At 36.7% G+C, this 18664-nt stretch overlaps 1 protein-coding gene across 1 annotated transcript in view; it reads left to right on the top strand.

Annotated features, from left to right (window-relative positions):
* The window catches only part of SRSF11 (serine/arginine-rich splicing factor 11), a gene marked incomplete at its 5' end in the record, with an annotated part of 36922 nt that continues 18258 nt past the window's right edge, over positions 1 to 18664 (top strand). Inside the window, 6 exons of the mRNA XM_010848758.1 lie at positions 1 to 26; positions 6320 to 6453; positions 10232 to 10341; positions 12101 to 12193; positions 12969 to 13018; positions 16532 to 16659. Of these exons, the coding sequence (XP_010847060.1) occupies positions 1 to 26; positions 6320 to 6453; positions 10232 to 10341; positions 12101 to 12193; positions 12969 to 13018; positions 16532 to 16659 (541 nt within the window). The remainder of the gene's footprint in view (positions 27 to 6319; positions 6454 to 10231; positions 10342 to 12100; positions 12194 to 12968; positions 13019 to 16531; positions 16660 to 18664) is intronic.

The raw sequence follows: 18664 nt of genomic DNA, 5'->3' as shown, positions 1-18664 counted from the left end.
GACGAACTGCGCCTCTTCCCGCCTGAGTGAGTATCGTCCACCATCACGGTTTTTGCTAACTCCTCCCCAGCCTGGGCCTACCCATATCATTTCCTGCAGGCCCTTGTCGATGCCTCCCTGGGCTAGGCTGCTTCAGTTGAGGTTGGCTGTTGGGTTTACTTATGAAAGAAATCTGCATTAGGCCTACTACTGATGCAAAGAGGCAGGGCCAGGGTTTGGGGGTTTAGGAGACAACTGGTTTCTAATCTTGGTGGGTTTTTTTTTTTTTCTCTTTAAATTGTGCCTGCGAGGTCGTTTTGGGGGCCCTTAAAAGCAAGACAGACTCCATTTTATGTATTTTGTATAGGTAAATTTTCCACACACACAAAAAAAGTCTTTGAATTCTTTGAAAAGTAACAAAAATTTTCGTTTGTGTTATTTTGATATTAAACTTTATAAACTGTTCGCTTACTGCTAAATATTGTTAAGTGATTCTGGCCCATGGAACATAATTCAGTTAATACTCTGACAGACATTCAGTGAGCCTGAAGTGAAGTCGCTCAGTCGTGTCCGACTCTTTGCGACCCAGTGGTCTGTAGCCTACCAGGCTCCTCAGTCCATGGGATTTTCCAGGCAAGAATACTGGAGTGGGTTGCCATTTCCTTCCACAGTGAGCCTGAGTACTTTTTAAAATGAGAATAGTTACAGCTGAAACCTCATATTTTCCTTTGTTTAAATAACGTACACATTTTTTATATTCTAGAATTGTTCTTCAGAAGGAATTTTTTAGAACTTTAAATTTTGTAATTGGCGGTATACGGGTTTTTGTTTTTATCCTGTTGTCTTACATTTCTTATTTTTATCACAGATGTGTTAAATGAGTGCAGTAATTGTAAAAAAAAAAAAAAGAAGAAGCTGTAATAAGATGTGATAAATACTAGAGCAAAATTTGAAATAATAAAACAGACCAGTGCTCCTTGGAAAGAGTGAAAATTCAGATTTTACTGTCAGTGGGTACTCAGTTCCAGCTGTACCATAAGTTTTTTATGATGCCGCTTAAGTACTAAACAGGAGATTGGAATCCTCAAAGAATCCACTGTTGTGGATGTAATAAATCATTAATAACCTGGGCATGATATATCTGTGCGCAGATTTAAGTTGATCAGACTGCAGTCGGTATTCATTACTGTATTTCATCATGTTTTCCTTAAAGTATTTTCAGATAATAGTGTTCTCAAGTGCCGTGTTGTCTGTAATTTGGGAGTACTATAGGTATGGAGGGAGGTTTAGAGTTAGTTAATTTACATGAAGTGTAGAATTCTAGAAACAGACTTTTTGTTGAAATTATTTTAAACAGGTATTTATTTTGACAATGAAGGACAAATGGCTTTCATAATAACTTACGGAAACGGATGTTTTGCTGTTCGTTTCTCCCAACATTCCTTTTATCGTTAGTAGTATTAATAAATGGTAAAATGGCAGGAAATGAAAGTGACACATTTGATTATTGTTGATTACTTGATTGTAATCATGTTATTTCTGAAAGTGTATGAGATGCTGGACTTATTTATAAGAAAATTATTTCCAGTCCCACAAGTCATTAAGAATTTTTTTTAGAGTTGCTGACTATGAAATTTTTTTGTGTGAAAATGTTCTTTTTATGATACTGTCATAAAAAGATGACAAGTGTGGGATGTTACCGTGTCCGTTGTCTCTAGGGGGAGTCATGATAGAACAGACTGGCTTTTTGATTTGTAGTCAGTGGAGTGGTTCCATCCTAACCAGGAGAGTTGTGTGTTCCAGGTAACTTGATCTCTGGGGTGCTCTGCATTAAGAGGATTTTTTTCCTGCATTGGGAAGAATAAATATTGACACATTTTTGCTCTGACTCCTTCATATATGCACCCATGTACAGATCATTTTCTTTTCTGAAAATATGTAAGGTTATAATGTAGTGAATTTTACATTACTTTAGTGGCCTTTCCAAATTGAATAGTGTGAGTGTAGATCCTTTTGTTCATTTAATATTATATGTGTATGAAAATATATATATATATATATATTTTTTTTTTTTTTTACTAATTTAAGTCTTAATAGCTAATCCAACCTGCACAATTTGGAATTACTTTATTGACGATTTCTTGAAGCTCCTTCAGTAGTAGTTTGTTGCAGATAATGTGCTGTGGAGTCCTAATAGTCTAAAAGGGGTTCATCTTTCCAGAAATACTTCAAAAATTTACTCTTACTCATAGAATAAGATTAAATGACTTAACTTGAAATTCTATTGATTGTAAATATATTTGTTGCTTGATTTCTTTTTTTTTTTTTTTAATGGGTGTGTGTTTTTCCCAGAAGGTATTCATATCCACCTGGAACTCTGACATGCTTGCTTTCTTTTTGTTGGTCAGATGTCACCGATTCATGCTTAATAAAAATGGCAACCACTCCCTGCCTTCTCTATTCAATTTAATTGCTTTTTCTCTGTAGAGCTGTTCACCAACTGACAAGTTTAACTTCTCTGTCTTCTAGAATAAGGTTCCTTGGGGTCATCAACATCACTTGAGGGGCAGTTTTAAAGTATTACGTGACTGAGCTCCGACCCACACCTACTGAAATTCTAATTTTAGCCCCAAATTCCTGTTTGTGGGGAAAATTCCTGGGATCACAAACATTTCACTGAGAACCTCAAGAAGGTGTCTCCCCTTATTTTATTTTATTATCAAATCCACCTATTTCTTGGTTTTTTTAAGCCAGAAATTGCTAACTTGTAATTCCATGCAGTGATACAACCTGTCTTCGTAACGTAGTATTTTATCCCTGTTCAGTATGATAGCCTTATATATACAGAGGAACTAAGACTTGGATCCTGTTTTACAAATGAATGAACTGAAATTCACATAGATTTCTATCAGTGTCAGAACTAGTATTTGAAACCTAATATGATTCTTTTCTACCACTTCATGATTTCCTTCAAGGCCAAGCAACTTGTGAATGGAATCATTCTTTTACACCTAATAGATATTCTTCAAATGTTTGATTTTAGTGAGGTATCAGTGGAGAAAGTCACTGGAGTGCTTATCAGGTAATGATCCTTGAGAAGCATATGTCACTCACTCAGTAACTGAAGACTTCAGTTACACTGCAGATAAATCCATTACTAACTTCTCAGGAACCAAAAAGAGATACTTTAATGATCATCTAAGTAACTTAGTATAGTTAGGTAAGGGAGAGAACATAATTTCTCTTTAAAAATTTTTTATTTAAAAATACAAAATATTTAAAATATAAAATTTATATTTAAAACGAAATGCAACAATCTACTATGTTTTTTTTAGAACTAAATAACACATGAGGGAAAGAGGATGTGAGGTCAACAGAGTTGTTAATTTTGTCACAGACTTGCTGTTTTGTGGGGCTTAAGAGATAACTTTGTTTATAAGCACAGAATTCTCTGCTCCGAAGTGGTTAGCTCAATATTAAGATGAGCTTGAAAGAACTGACCCAGACCAGAATTTCTACTTTAGCAGTCATGAATATCAGCTAAGGATCTTGTTAAGAATCAGAGCCTTCCTATGAAAAGGATTCTCACATTCAGTGGGCTTGAGGTGGAAACAGTCATCTGAGTTTTATGTGTGCATCCCAGAAGATTCTGAAACAAGCCTCAGAGGTCACTAAGAAACTAGACACAATACCACCACCACTCTTAGATGATGAAAGCATCACACAAGGCTTCCTTTTCCCTATCTTGTTCCTCAGTTCTTTTCAACTGCACTGCCTCTTCTATATTAATTCTTAAAGGTAAGGATATTCTTAAAGGTAAATTATGTTTAATTCTTAAACATAATTCTATGTTAATTCTTAACAGTCATATTTTTAGCAGTGGTACTTGCACAAAATCCTAAGGGTGGAAAAAAAAAAAAATCCTAAGGGTGGGAAAATTAATTTCCGATGTCAGTTCTTAACGTCTCTATTACTGATTTTAACTGAGAAAATGTGACCGTATAAATTGCAGGACCAAATGGCAGTGGTTTTACACGACAGTTTAAAATGGGGAGAGATGAATTATTTGCTCTTCTGTGTTCTTACTGTACTTTCCCATAATATTTAAATTGTTGATATTTTATCTTTACCTCACCACCACTTATAGGTATAATAGAGTAGTCAAATAATGTTGCACATACATGAGTGGATAGAGAAACGTGAACATTTAAGATCACTAAATGGAAATATATTGGGGGCATGTAGGCATACTTTCCTAATTTTTTAGAAAGAACTCTTGGTTGTTTATATTCTTTAAATCACCTGATATTTGATAGTCATATTTTCTTTCAGTTAGATGACAATAGATGGTGTCAAAGAAATAGTAGAGGTCACTTTTTTTTTAATTGGAGTGTAATTGCTTCACAATGTTGTGTTAGTTTCTGCTGTACAACAAAGTGAATCAACTGTGTATACATATACACACTCCTCCTTGGATCTCCATTCCACCCATCTGGGTTGTCACAGAGCACCAAACTGAGCTCCTGTGCTATACAGCGGCTTCCTACTAGCTGTTTTACGCATGATAGTGTATATATGTCAATCGTATTCTCCCAGTTGATCCCACTGTCCCCACCCATGTCTACATGTCCCTTCCATATGTCTACATCTCTATACCTGGCCTGCAAATAGGAACAAAATTGGGTCATTGGTAGAGATGTATAGTAGGGTCACTTTTTAAGAAATGTAAGTGCTTACACTTTAGAACATAAAATGATAGCATTTAAAGAGCTTTTTAATTGTAAAAATGCGGCTGTCAGAGCTATGTAGCTCTAGTAGTAATGATGAAAAAGCTTTATTTTCATTATACTGGGTGCAGCATTTTTAAATTTCAGAACAGTGATGCTTCACATTAAAAAAAGTATCCTTTTAAAAAAAAAAAAAGCATTTTCCAGTAAACTTGTCTAGCAATATGGCTTAAATCCATTTCAATACATACATTTGACAGCTTTGCTTTGAACCTAGATTAGCATCTGTGCTAATAAGGGCAATGCCTTTAAGAAAACTTACATTCTAAGAGGTTAGAGTTCTCAGATTATAGATTGATGTTGGTAAGAAGTTTTTATTTTCATATTGTGCCCAAATTATAAGAAAATGTTTCTTTTCAACAACAGTCTGAAACACTTAGTGTGACCAATCTGATGTGATCCAATTTTTATGTATGCATGAAAATCTCGTTTACTTAGAAAAGTTGTCAGTTACCCCCTTCTAATAATTCAAAAATATTAGTGTTTCCCTCTTCATTATTGAGTCTCAAGATATAATTAGCTTGTTAAACAAAGCAGTGGTTCTTTACACTGGGTGCATATTAAAATCATCAGGGAGAATTAAAGATGGCATCATTCAGTACTTCTTTCATCAAAGATCTTGATTGAATTGTAGTCCTCCCCGCCCCACTTCCAAGATTCTAATATAAACCTGGGATAATGTTATTACTTTAGTTCATTGATTTTCAAATAGCTTTTGGTTTAGTGTTAGAGAGCAGAGAAACCCCTACCTTATTTAATCTTTCCTTCCACAAAAAGTTCAATGGCAGAAAGTCAGCTGTCTTATATTTTTAAAAAACAATTCTGCTCCCTTCCTAATCTTATCTTGCTTAGAGCGACTGTTGCTTGTACCTTAGCTTGTTTTTGTTTTACATAAACAAGTTGCCAAGGAAAGTATCTTTTTGTTAATTAAAATTTTGGGTAATAGTTGGGGGGGGGGGGGGTGGTAGTATTCCCATGAGTGCTTAATTTTTTTCTCTGTGTGAAACTGCCCTAAGAGACCCTTAACTATTTATAATGCCTGGGAGTTTTAATTAGCTGTAGATGAAAGAGGACAGGGCATTTAGTAGGCAGGTCAAGAAAACTCAATTGATTGTCAAATAGATATACTTGACCAGTATACTCTTTTGTCCCTGAAATGGAAAATTTTTGTTTTTAACTCTTAAAAAGTTAGCCATAATGAAAAGTTTTCCAAGCCAAAACTAGTTACTTGCTATTTGTATTTTAAAATGCCTGGTATTGATATTATGAAATGCTGACATTTTTGTGATCTCTTCAGACTGTGAGACTGGTTTCAAACTTTTTAACTTGATGCATTATGAATTTAAACAGTGATTGTTCTGGGTGTAATTTTATGTAGTCAGTTCTGTGGATAGTACTTTATTGAAAAACGCCCTGTATTTTTGAACTGGTTAATATGTGTGTGGTTATGTATTTCTCTGCCTCTTATACTTTTGGAATGCAGGTATTCGTGAGTCATTCATTTGTGTTTTTGCTTATAATTTCCTCTTTTATGTTATCTGTGTATTTTCTAGTGATTCGCCTTTACCAGTCTCCTCCCGAGTCTGCTTTGTTAAGTTCCATGATCCGGACTCAGCAGTTGTGGCACAGCATCTGACAAACACTGTATTCGTTGACAGAGCTTTGATAGTCGTACCATATGCAGAAGGTTTGTGCTTTGTTTAACTACCTATGTGGGCATCCTATGATGACCATCTACCTCAGTGTAGTTTTAGAGTGAGCATTAGTAGCATGTTAAAAAATCTAAGCTATTAACGTTTTGAAACCCTTGTTATACTGTGGTCCATATTTTTTACATGAAGGCTTTCTAACTTAAAATTCAAAATCTGATTTGTTTTTATAAGATATTTAACCTTTTGCATTACTTTAAAACAATTTTAAGTTCATTAAAACCACTTCCCCAATTTCCTTCAGATACATCTACTTATTTAATTTAATATTGTTTTATATAAAAGTCCTGAAGGTGAACGGTTCACTTCATGAACATTTATACAGAAACCTTCAAATAAATGCATGATGATGTTTCTATTTTGAATAAATGTGACCAGGTTGGTTTTATTTCCATAGTGATTCCTCTTAGTGATTCTTCTTACCAATAACTTTTAAAAATATATCCCACATTGAATTTCAGTATACCAAGGGTCGCAATGGTTTGATTTTTATGAAGTTCAATATTTCCTATAGCTTAGGTGCCAAATGGGCACTGGGTGTTTTGTTTTATGCCAGATTTTCTTGTTCATTCTTGCTATATTTTCTAGAATATCTCTAAATAATAAATTCTTCTCTCTGTTATTTGTGTGTGTGATTTTTGTAGTGGAGAAGGCAAATGCAAAACTCTTCCAGATGACTGAAAAACAGTGGGTCCTCTGCAGCTACAGGGGATTCTAGACATTAACTAAAGGCCAGCAAGCACTCAAGTCCCCCAAGTGTTTTCCTGGTGTAACCATTTGTTAACTACATTTTCTCTCTTTTTACATTTTAGGCTGTTAAAGTAATTTGGCAGAAAAATAATGAGCAGGGTTTTTGGATCTTAAAAAGCCACTGTGACAAGACAACACTATTTTTATTCCACTTTGTGAAATTTTCTAAGACATACTTTATACTTAGCTTGTTCCCAGTGTACTGCTACTTTATTTGCTTTTTGGTAACTATAAATTTAGTGAAAAAAATCACTGAAATATGTTAAAGTTACTGGATTTTATTAACATATGCTGACCAGGGTATAAATGCTTTCCCCTTTCCTTGGTGAACTGGTCAGTGGAAGCAGAATCTAGATACTGTTAATTTTAGTTGCTATCTTTGAATACTGATGTGAACATTTAAACCATTCCTTGTAAAAATTGTGAAATGTCTAGTCCTTAAAACTTAGAAAAATTTCCTCTGTGGTTTTCTAAAGAAATTAAATTGCATTCATGGATAAACTAAAGCATGCTATATTACAGTAAATCTGTCTCCATGCTATTAAAGTGTATGAGCCCAGTTTTAAGGTTTTAAAGTGTGTGTATATATATATATATATATATATGTAGTGATGAACTTGTGAGTGTGTTTTGATTAAGCATTTTCTGTCAGTGTGCCTGTTGTAGGATGACTTACCATCAAGAGAAAATTTACAGAATTCAAATGTAGGATAAGTAAATGTAGAACATAGCTTTTGGAACAAGGGTCAAATCATGTGAGTAATTTGCCAAACACTAGTTAGCCTTATAATTTTAAAAATTCTTTTTGGCCAAATATTATGTCATAGTTCCCAAGCCCTGAACATAATACAGTATATCATATAACAAGATTTCATAAATATTTTTAGACCATAGTAATTTTTTTGGATTTGTTTTGAAACAGATATTTAGGGAGTACATTATTAGAATTACAGAACTATTTAGTTACAGAATCTATTAGTATATTACTGGTAATTACTGGTATGGTATGCTGTATTAATGTTGCCTCCACTAAATAACTGATGTACTCAACCTTTTTGTCACCATTCACCCTGGTTTTAGCTCTTACATTATGCCGTTGCTTCTTGGTCAGTGTTTTAGAACAATAGACACAAAGTCTACGGTAAGGAATAGCGTTTAACCGATAAAACTGAGATAGCTGAATTTGGAAGGAACTCTTAATAATAATGGATTTGGGGACTATTTAGGTTCCTTGGTTAATGTTTGTTTCTTTTGTCTGTTTCTTTTTCTTTCGTTTCTACACATTCATGCAGTATTTCATGGTTCTATCAAAGCAGCAGTAAAAAAAATACTCTTGACGCATGAAAATTAACTGGTGAGGGGCCTCATTGCTATTTTTAAATTGTAGTTTTATTTTTAAATAGTCTTTTTTTAATCAGAGGATCAGATGCATGACTTTTTTTTTAATGGATGCAGATCTTCTATCCGGTGTCTCACAATAAATTCAAGAGGATTTTAGTTTGCCAGAAATGTTGCAAATGCACTAATTTTAGCAAGATGTTGATACTTAATAATATCCTCTTGAGACATAATTTTGCATGCAAAATTATCCCATAATCTTTGTAGGTTTGTTAATAATGATGCATTAATGCCCTATATCTAAATCTTCTCCCTTCTCCCCCCCTCCATAACTCTTGGTATCTAAATTGATGACAGCTCTGACACAAGCAAGATAACAGTGCTGTGTAGTATACATTTGTTTATATTATCGGCACTTCTCAGTTTAGGTGGAAGGAACCATTACCTTTATTTAACAGTGGTTTTTCTTTTTTGTTGTTGTGTTTTACAGTTCTTTTCCCTGGTTCAGCCTGAACTATATACCAGGCCCTGCTGAAAATACCACCCAACAGTTTTCTTCTGCAGCTTATCCAGTTTCTCTTAAGTGCCCTGTACATATTGTATGTTTTATGATGAGATGCAGTTTCTTAATATGTATTACAGAAATACTACTGGTATTTGCAAATATGTAGTTTAATTGTATTATTGAACTCTCATTTTGGGGGCTTGGGCACATTAACAGATTAATCCATCTGTTATAGGGCTTTTGCTGTTGGATAGAATTTAAATTGTCTACATAAATATTTGTCTCAGGACCCTTAGATTTTATCTGAATACACAGATTAGGCTTTAAAAACAGACATACATGTTGTTTTTGGCTTTAGGAGTTTGGCTAAGTTAGCTTTTGAACTGACACTATATAGCAGCATTTTTTGGTATGGTTAGCATGGCACATATTGGAACATAAAGCATTTTACTGTACAGGTAAGGAATGTGCCATGTTTTACTTATTCTCTCTCTCTTTCCCTCTCACTCACTCCCACACACATCCTGTGTGTATTCAGAGACCTTCAGAAGCATTCATATTCATTTTCATGAGTCAGCAAAAGCCCTACTCTTGATTCAACAGAATATTTCCTTTACATACTTTTTTCTCTTAATTTTTACAAAATTGTATGGTAGGTGTAAAAGAAAATCATAGTAACTGTACCATATTATTAACCCCTAAATCAAACTTTTTTTGTCTTGTGTATCTTGATTTTTCTGTGTGCTTTATAGTGAAGCAGCCGACACGAGTCGTTGTTCATAAAACAGCTTTTGAAAGTTGAGAGCACACCCCTGGAGAACCGACTGTGCTTGCTTACGTTTGGTTCATGACTTAAAAATCGAGTACAGGTGATGAAATCTTGGCAGTGTTAACAAAAAAGTAGTGTGTATTGTGCTATTTTTTTTTTACTCTAGAAACTTAACCATTTGTAGAGAAAAAGGAAACAAATTTTCACACATTGAAGTTTCATTCTGACATAAAATTAATGATAAATAATCATAGAAATCAAGCTTTATATTTTAGCGAACATAAGTACTTTCAACAAACTCAGGTGGTGTATCAGGGAGACATTTTCTGGGTGTTTTTGTGTGTTTTCTGTCTTGCAGAAGAGTGTGTTCTAATGCGTGGGTGTTTCTCTGCAGGAGTTATTCCTGATGAGACTAAGGCTTTGTCTCTGTTGGCACCAGCTAATGCAGTGGCAGGTCTTCTGCCTGGTGGTGGACTCCTGCCTACTCCTAACCCACTTACCCAGGTATTAGTTCTATTGAATTCTTAAAGCATGGAAAGGAACACAGAATGGTGGATAAATCTAAATGTATTTGTGCCTTTTTTGAGTCCTGTGTGATTGCACTTCACAGACTATTGTCACGTGGTCAGAGTATTGTAAAATGCGATTGTAATCATCAGTATTAAAGTGGTAGTTTACATTTTAAGGACATTCTCAAAAATACTATGTGTCTTATCATTTTGTCACTGACTCTCAAAATAGCCCATAAGTCATGAAGCATATTTCTATTGCAGATGTTTAATATGTTCATTTGAACTGAGAAAATTAAAGTGTGAAGTTAAGACATTTTTTTTTTTTTTCCTTTCCCCATACTCTTTCATCTTTTGCTCTTGGGGTTTACATTAAGTAGATAACGTGAAGATGAATTTGAAGATCAGGGTAATTCATAGATACCTTTGATGTATAAAATTGTATAATAAATAAGCCAATTTTATAATAGTTGATCCTTGAACAATGTGAGTTTGAACTGTTTGCTCCATTTATATGAGGATTTCTTTTTTTAACTACTACATGGCTTTCCTGGTGGCTCGGATGGTAAAGAATTTACCTGCAGTGCAGGAGATCCAGGTTTGATCATTAGGTCAAGAAGATCCCCTGGAGAAAGGAATGGCTATCCACTCCACTCCAGTATTCATGCCTGGAGAATTCCATGGACAGAGGAGTATAGTGGGCTATAGTCCATGAGGTTACAGAGGGTCGGACACAACTGAGCGACTAACGCTTTCACTTTGAATATGTATTATAGTACTATACAACCCAAGATTGGTTGGATCGAAATATGGGCGAGTGGATATGGAGAGCTGACTGAAGTTACAGGTCTGTTTTTGACTACATGAGGAGTCAGCACTCCTAGCCCCCATGTTGCTCAAGGATCAACTATATTAACAGGATTTTAACTCAGTGAAATTATAGTATGTTTGCTACCTGTACTTAATAAGTAGTAATGAAACTAGGAGAACTTTAAGCACAGTGCTTGTGAAGAGGCTCAAACTGCCCTGCACAGTTGTAAGATTTTGCATTGTTTGTGTGCATTAAATTGACTAATTATGAGGAATTCCTGGTGGCTCACAAAGTAGAGAATCCTCCTACAACGCAGGAGACCTGGGTTCGATCCCTGAGTTGGGATGATCCCCTGGAGAAGGGAATGTCTACCCACTGCACTATTGTCTGGAGAATCCCGTGGACAGAGGAGCCTGGCGGGTTACAGTCCATGGGGTTGCAAAGAGTCAGACACAACTAAGAGACTAAGAACATACAACAGGAAATTACTAGGGAACTCTTAATGAATATATGTATCTCGGGTGTAGAAAGAGCTACTACTGCTGTGGCTAAGAAATGTAAGTATGAGTTGCTAAGTCATGTCAGATCCTTTGTGACCTCATGGACTGTAATCCACCAGGCTCCTCTGTCCATGGGATTCTCTAAGGCAGGAATACTGGAGTGGGTTGCCAATTTCCTTCTCCAGGGGATCTTCCCACCCCAGGGATGGAACCCTGGTCTCCCACATTGCAGGCAGATTCTTTACCATGTGAGCCACCAGGGAAGCCCTAAGGAATAAACTTAAGATACACTTAGTTGAGGGGAGGAGATTCCACAGCTTACAGACTTCAACTAGTAATCATCTGACCCTTTAGAGGAAAAAAAACCTTCACATACTCTGCCAACCTGACAGTATAAGACATAGAAACAAAATTTTAAATAAATACAATTTGAAATTTCACAGATTGGCGCCGTTCCATTGGCTGCTTTGGGAGCTCCTACCCTTGATCCTGCCCTTGCTGCACTTGGGCTTCCTGGAGCAAACTTGAACTCACAGGTAATTTAATATCCTTGAACGCTGAGCTCGTTTTTGTAATTCAAGAATTTGCTTCATTAGATTTTAGTTTGCATTTCAACAGCAGGAGATAACCAACTATTACATTATAGTGATTTTTTTCTTACGTAAACTTCTTAATGAGAGATTTAAAAGGTCACTGCATTAGCCCCTTGCCTGTCAAAGAATTTCTCATTTTAGGATGTTCAAAGTAAAGACCAGTTTCATAGGAAGCCACTACCACATCAATGTTGCAAAGTCAGAATACAAGTCATGAAAAGATAGGAATGTGTTCATAATTTGTTCTCTTGTCATTTACTCACTTGGAAATTTTTGTTTTCCCTCATTGCAATTTAGATAAAACTTTTCTGAAGTTCTTTATGAAACTTTTTGATTATTATACTGACTGAGCACTTTGATTTTTGTTTTACATGTTTCCTTAAAATGTTACTTATCCTCAGGAAATCTTTAAATAAGCAGGAGCTAGTCTATAAAATCTGGACTGTTCAGCTTCATCATGTTTATATTTAACTTGATAAAGCAGCTCTGGATATCCAGTACTGTAGTCACTATTGTCATCTGTTTATTTTTTTGCAGCTAGAAAATTTACTGTGACGTATTTGGCTGGCATTATATTTCTGTTGGTCATTGTGCTTGGGATATGTTAGCTTCTATAGGTTTGACAAACTGTTCTAGGTCATTTCAACATATTTTTAAAAATTAAAATAGTAATCATTTATTATTCTGTGTTCTCATTTTTAATATTTTTATTTTCCAGTCTCTTGCTGCAGATCAGTTGCTGAAACTTATGAGTACTGTTGATCCCAAGTAAGAACTTTTTTCCTTTTGTTTCCATTGATGATAGAAATATGTCAGTGTCTACAGATAGCAGTTATTTTTTGATACCTAAAAGAAATTTATCTCAAGGCATGCAATCAGTTCATTTCAGTCACTCAGTCATGTCCAACTGTTTGCGACCCCATAAATCGCAGCATGCCGGGCCTCCCTGTCCATCACCAACTCCCAGAGTTCACTCAAACTCATATCCATCGAGTTGGTGATGCCATCCAGCCATCTCATCCTCTGTCATCCCCTTCTCCTGCCCTCAATCCCTGCCAGCATCAGGGTCTTTTCCAATGAGTCAACTCTTCACATGAGGTGGCCAAAGTATTGCAATTTCAGCTTCAGCATCAGTCCTTCCAATGAATATCCAGGACTGATCACCTTTAGGATGGACTGGTTGGATCTCCTTGCAGTCCAAGGGACTCTGAAGAGTCTGCTCCAATACCACAGTTCAAAGGCATCAATTCTTCAGCGCTCAGCTTTCTTTGTAGTCCGACTCTCACATCCATACATGACCACTGGCATCCAATACATAATCCTATTTTCTAGAAAGAAAAATCAAGAAGTAAACCCATCTATAAAGGGTTTTGTTTTGGTGTAATTTTTAATCTTTGAAGATCATTGTCCATAGCTTAAACCACAGTGACCAAAACCATCTACGAGAAAAATGCTGCAAGGCAAAATGGTTGTCTGAGGAGGCCTTACAAATAGCTGAGAAGAGAAGTGAAAGTCAAAGGAGAAAAGGAAATATAGTGCAGAATTCCAAAGATTACTTAGAAGACAAGAAAGTCTTCCTAAGTGAACAGTGCAAAGAAATAAGAGGAGAACAATACAATGGGAAAGACTAGAGATCTCTTCAGGAAAGTTGGAGATACTAAGAGATTATTTCATGCAAAGATCGGCACAATAAAGGACAGAAAAGACAAAGACATAACAGAAGCAAAAGATACTAAAAAGAGGTGGCAGAAATGCACAGGTGAACTGTACAGTAAAGGTCTTAAGGACACAAAAATGATGATGTGATCACTTACCTAGTGTCCCATATCCTGGAATGTGAAGTCAAGTGGGCTTTAGGAAGCATTACTGTGAACAAAGCTAGTGGATGTGATGGATTCCAGCTGTTATTTCAAATCCTAAAACATGATGCTATTAAAGTACTGCACTCAATATGCCATCAAATTTGGAAAACTCATCAGTGGCCACGGGACTGGAAGTGGTCGGTTTTCATTCCAGTCCTAAAGAAGATGAGTGCCAAAGAGTGTTCACCTACTGTACAGTTGAGCTTGCTCCACATGCTAGCAAGGTAATGCTCACAATCCTTTAAACCAGTCTTCGACAGTACATGAACCAAGAGCTTCCAGATGTACAACCTGATTTAGAAAAGGCAGAGGAACCAGAGATCAAATAGCCAACATCCATTGGATCATAAAAAAGGCAAGGGAATTCCAGAAAAATATCTGTTTCATTGACTACATGAAAGCCTTTGACTGTGGATCACAACAAACTAGAAAATTCTTCAAGAAATGGGAATGCCAGATCACCTTACCTGCCCCCTGAGAAACTTACACAGGTCAAGAACCAGATCATGGAGCAACGGACTGGTTCAAAATTTGGAAAGGGGGAAGTCAAAGCTGTATATTGTCAGCGTTTATTTAACTTATACGCAGAGTAAGTACATCATGAGAAATGTTGGGCTGGATGAAACACAAGCTGGAATCAAGATTGCCTTTCTGCTGCAAGCCAAGCTGTTTCTCAGACTTATATCATGAATATCATCCTAAGGATTGTCTCAGGATGACGAATAGAGAGCTAAATATTGTCTTTAGTTGGTTCATTTAAAAAATTATATTGACTACCTCCTATAAGCTTGCTTGGTACCTTCATGGCATTTATACTCAGGAAGGGTCACATTATTTAACTACAGTGAAGCATGTGTATCCACCTCGAGGAGGTACAGAGATGCTGTGGGAATGTTGTGACAAGGAGAAGAACTTGGCTTGAAGATCAGAGAAGCCTGGGAGATGAATGAGAGAAAGACAGAAGTGAGGGAAGCACTAGCCCATAGCAAGAGTAACATACATCACCTACTAAAAGTCACTGTCTTTTGGTGCTTTGAAAAGTTTTATTCATGCTGCCATTTATATTTCCTAGTTGACATATCACAGATTCTTGAGATGTTTTCATGAGTCATTTCTTAGTGTGTTAAGTGAAAGTCACTCAGTCGTGTTCGACTCTTTGCAACCCCATGGACTATACAGTTCATGAAATTGTCCAGGCCAGAATAGTGGAGTGTGCAGCCATTCCCTTCTACAGGGGATCTTCCCAACCCAGGGGTCGAACCCAGGGCTCCCGCATTGTAGGCGGATTCTTCACCAGCTGAGCCACAAGAGAAGCACCTTAGTGTGTTAAATCTGAGCTAAATTCATTTTCCTTTTTTTTAATTCTTTTTATTTTAATTGTAGGCTAATTACTTTACAGCATTGTAGTGGTTTTTGCCATACATTGACATGAAACAGCCATGTGTGTACATGTGTTCCCCATCCTGAACTCCCCTCCCACCTCCCTCCCCATCCCATCTCAGGGTCATCCCAGTGCACCAGCCCTGAGCACCCTGTCTAATGCATCGAACCTGGACTGGCAGTCTGTTTCACATATGATAATATACAGGTTTCAGTGCTATTCTCTCAAATCATCCCACCCTCGCCTTCTCCCACAGAGTCCAAAAGACTGTTCTATACATCTGTGTCTTTTTTAACTGGGTGAAAGTCACTGTCAGTAAGTAGGAGAGCATGTGGGGGAGGCAGAACAGAATCATTTGATTATAGTAGTTACTGGCATTTTTTTCTGAAAATGACCAGGTGAAATCCAAGCATGTATCTACCATGAAGCTTATTAAGTAAAATATGACTAATAGAGTTAAAAAATAAAAAATCTCCCCGTAGTCATTCTTGTTTACATTTTACACTGCCCACAAATAACCACCATCCTCAACTCGGTGTCTATAGTTTTTTGTCATTTTCATAAACCCTTAAGGCTAAAGACTAAACCCTTTAGTCTTTGCAGTCAGGAATTTCATAAGTAACTTTGATATGTCATTGGCTTCTGCCTCAGTTTGTCATCTGTAAGCTTAAAAAGTAATTCTCTTCCCCAACAAAATTAGGATGAAGTAAAGTTTTATAAATCACGTGAAGGAACGTAGCATTATTATATTCTCATTTACTAACAATTCTTAGAAAGTATATGGAAAGTTCATGGGTGTTCAGCAAAATTAGTTTTTTATTTGACATATCTGCGTCTTTTAAAATGCCAAGTTCCATTTTGCATAGTGCCATTTTACTATATTATGATTTTGTCAAAGTTATCATGGAGTCTTCTCACTGTTTTTCAAGGAGTATCTTAGTAAAATGATGATGGGAAATGTGTATTTAATTGGATATATAAATATGTTTATAAATATGTTTTTAAATATGTCAAATGCAATTCTTGGTTCTATTCCAGATTGAATCATGTCGCTGCTGGTCTTGTTTCACCAAGTCTGAAATCAGATACCTCTAGTAAAGAGATAGAGGAAGCCATGAAGAGAGTACGAGAAGCACAGTCCCTAATTTCTGCTGCTATAGAACCAGGTAAATAGATTTATGCAATTATGTTTGGAAATATGTTGAATAATACTTCAGTCATTTTTTCCCCCGTATTTTGATAAAAGTTCATTTAGGGCAGTGATTCTCATTTCAGAGGGGGATGGGTGATACCGGTAAGTGTTGTCACCCAGGCATATTTGGAAATACCTGGAGAAAACTTAGTTGTCATGCTGATACAAACTGCATCCAGTGGGTAGTTCTGTTCAGTAGCTCAGTCGTGTCCAACTCTTTGCAACCCCATGAAAGCAGCACACCAGGCCTCCCTGTCCATCACCATCTCCCGGAGTTCACTCAAACAACGTCCATCGAGTCAGTGATGCCATCCAGCCATCTCATCCTCTGTTGTCCCCTTCTCTTCCTGCCCCCAATCCCTCCCAGCATCAGAGTCTTTTCCAATGAGTCTACTCTTCACATGAGGTGGCCAAAGTACTGGAGTTTCAGCTTTAGCATCATTCCTTCCAAAGAAATCCCAGGGCTGAGCTCCTTTAGAATGGACTGGTTGGATCTCTTTGCAGTCCAAGGGACTCTGAAGAGTCTTCTCCAACACCACAGTTCAAAAGCATCAATTCTTCAGCACTCAGCCTTCTTCACAGTCCAACTCTCACATCCATACATGGCCACTGGAAAAACCATAGCCTTGACTAGACCAACGGGGCCAGGGATATGCTAAACATCTTACAGTGTTCAAGACAGGCACCTCCCAATTCCTAAAGCAGAGAATTACTCATTCTGAAACATTGGTGCCTAGGATTACCTAATGCTTTGTGTGGTATTTTGGTGGTTTTTAATTTGGGGGGTTTTACTGTTGTTTTTAGTCATTTATGTTTGCCTAAGTTCAGGTATGATCTAAATCAAATACCTTATGATTATATAGTGGAAGTGAGAACTAGATTTAAGGGACTAGATCTGATAGAAAGAGTGCCTGATGAACTATGAATGGAGGTTTGTGACACTGTACAGGACACAGGAATCAAGACCATCCCCAAGAAAAAAAATGCAAAAAAGCAAAATGGCTGTCTGAGGAGGCCTTACAAATGGCTGTGAAAAGAAGAGAAGTGAAAAGCAAAGGAGAAAAGGAAAGATAAACCCATTTGAATGCAGAGTTCCAAAGAATAGCAAGGAGAGATAAGAAGGGCTTCCTCAGCAATCAATGCAAAGAAATAGAGGGAAACAATATAATAGGGAAGACTAGAGACCTCTTCAAGAAAATTATATCAAGGGAATATATTTCATGCAAAGATGGGCTCAATAAAAGATAGAAATGGTATGGACCTAACAGAAACAGAAGATATTAAGAAGAGGTGGCAAGAATACACAGAAGAACTATACAAAAAAGATCTTCATGGCCCAGATAATCACAATGGTGTGATCACTCACCTAGAGCCAGACATCCTGGAATGTGAAACAAGTGGGCCTTAGGAAGAATCTCTACAAACAAAACTCGTGGAGGTGATGGAATTCCAGTTGAGCTTTTTCAAATCCTGAAAGATGATGCTGTGAAAGTGCTGCACTCAATATGTCAGCAAATTTGGAAAACTCAACAGTGACCACAGGACTGGAAAAGGTCAGTTTTCATTCCAATCCCAAAGAAAGGCAATGCCAAAGAACGCTCAAACTACCGCACAATTGCACTCATCTCACATGCTAGTAAAGTAATGCTGAACATTCTCCAAGCCAAGCTTCGACAATATGTGAACTGTGAGCGTCCAGATGTTCAAGCTGGTTTTAGAAAAGGCAGAGGAACCAGAGATCAAATTGCCAACATCCACTGGATCATCAAAAAAGCAGAGTTCCAGAAAAACATCTATTTCTGCTTTATTGACTATGCCAAAGCCTTTGACTGTGTGGATCACAATAAACTGTGGAAAATTCTGAAAAAGATGGGAATACCAGACCACCTGACCTGCCTCCTGAGAAATCTGTATGCAGCTCAGGAAGCAACAGTTAGAACTGGACATGGAACAACAGACTGGTTCCAGATAGGAAGAGG

This window comes from Bison bison, unplaced genomic scaffold (genome assembly GCF_000754665.1).
Source record: "Bison bison bison isolate TAMUID 2011002044 unplaced genomic scaffold, Bison_UMD1.0 scf7180017864271, whole genome shotgun sequence".
In the NCBI taxonomy this organism is placed as follows: domain Eukaryota; kingdom Metazoa; phylum Chordata; class Mammalia; order Artiodactyla; family Bovidae; genus Bison; species Bison bison.
Note: the sequence above shows the minus strand (reverse complement) of the source record. Positions and strands in the feature narration are given on the sequence as shown.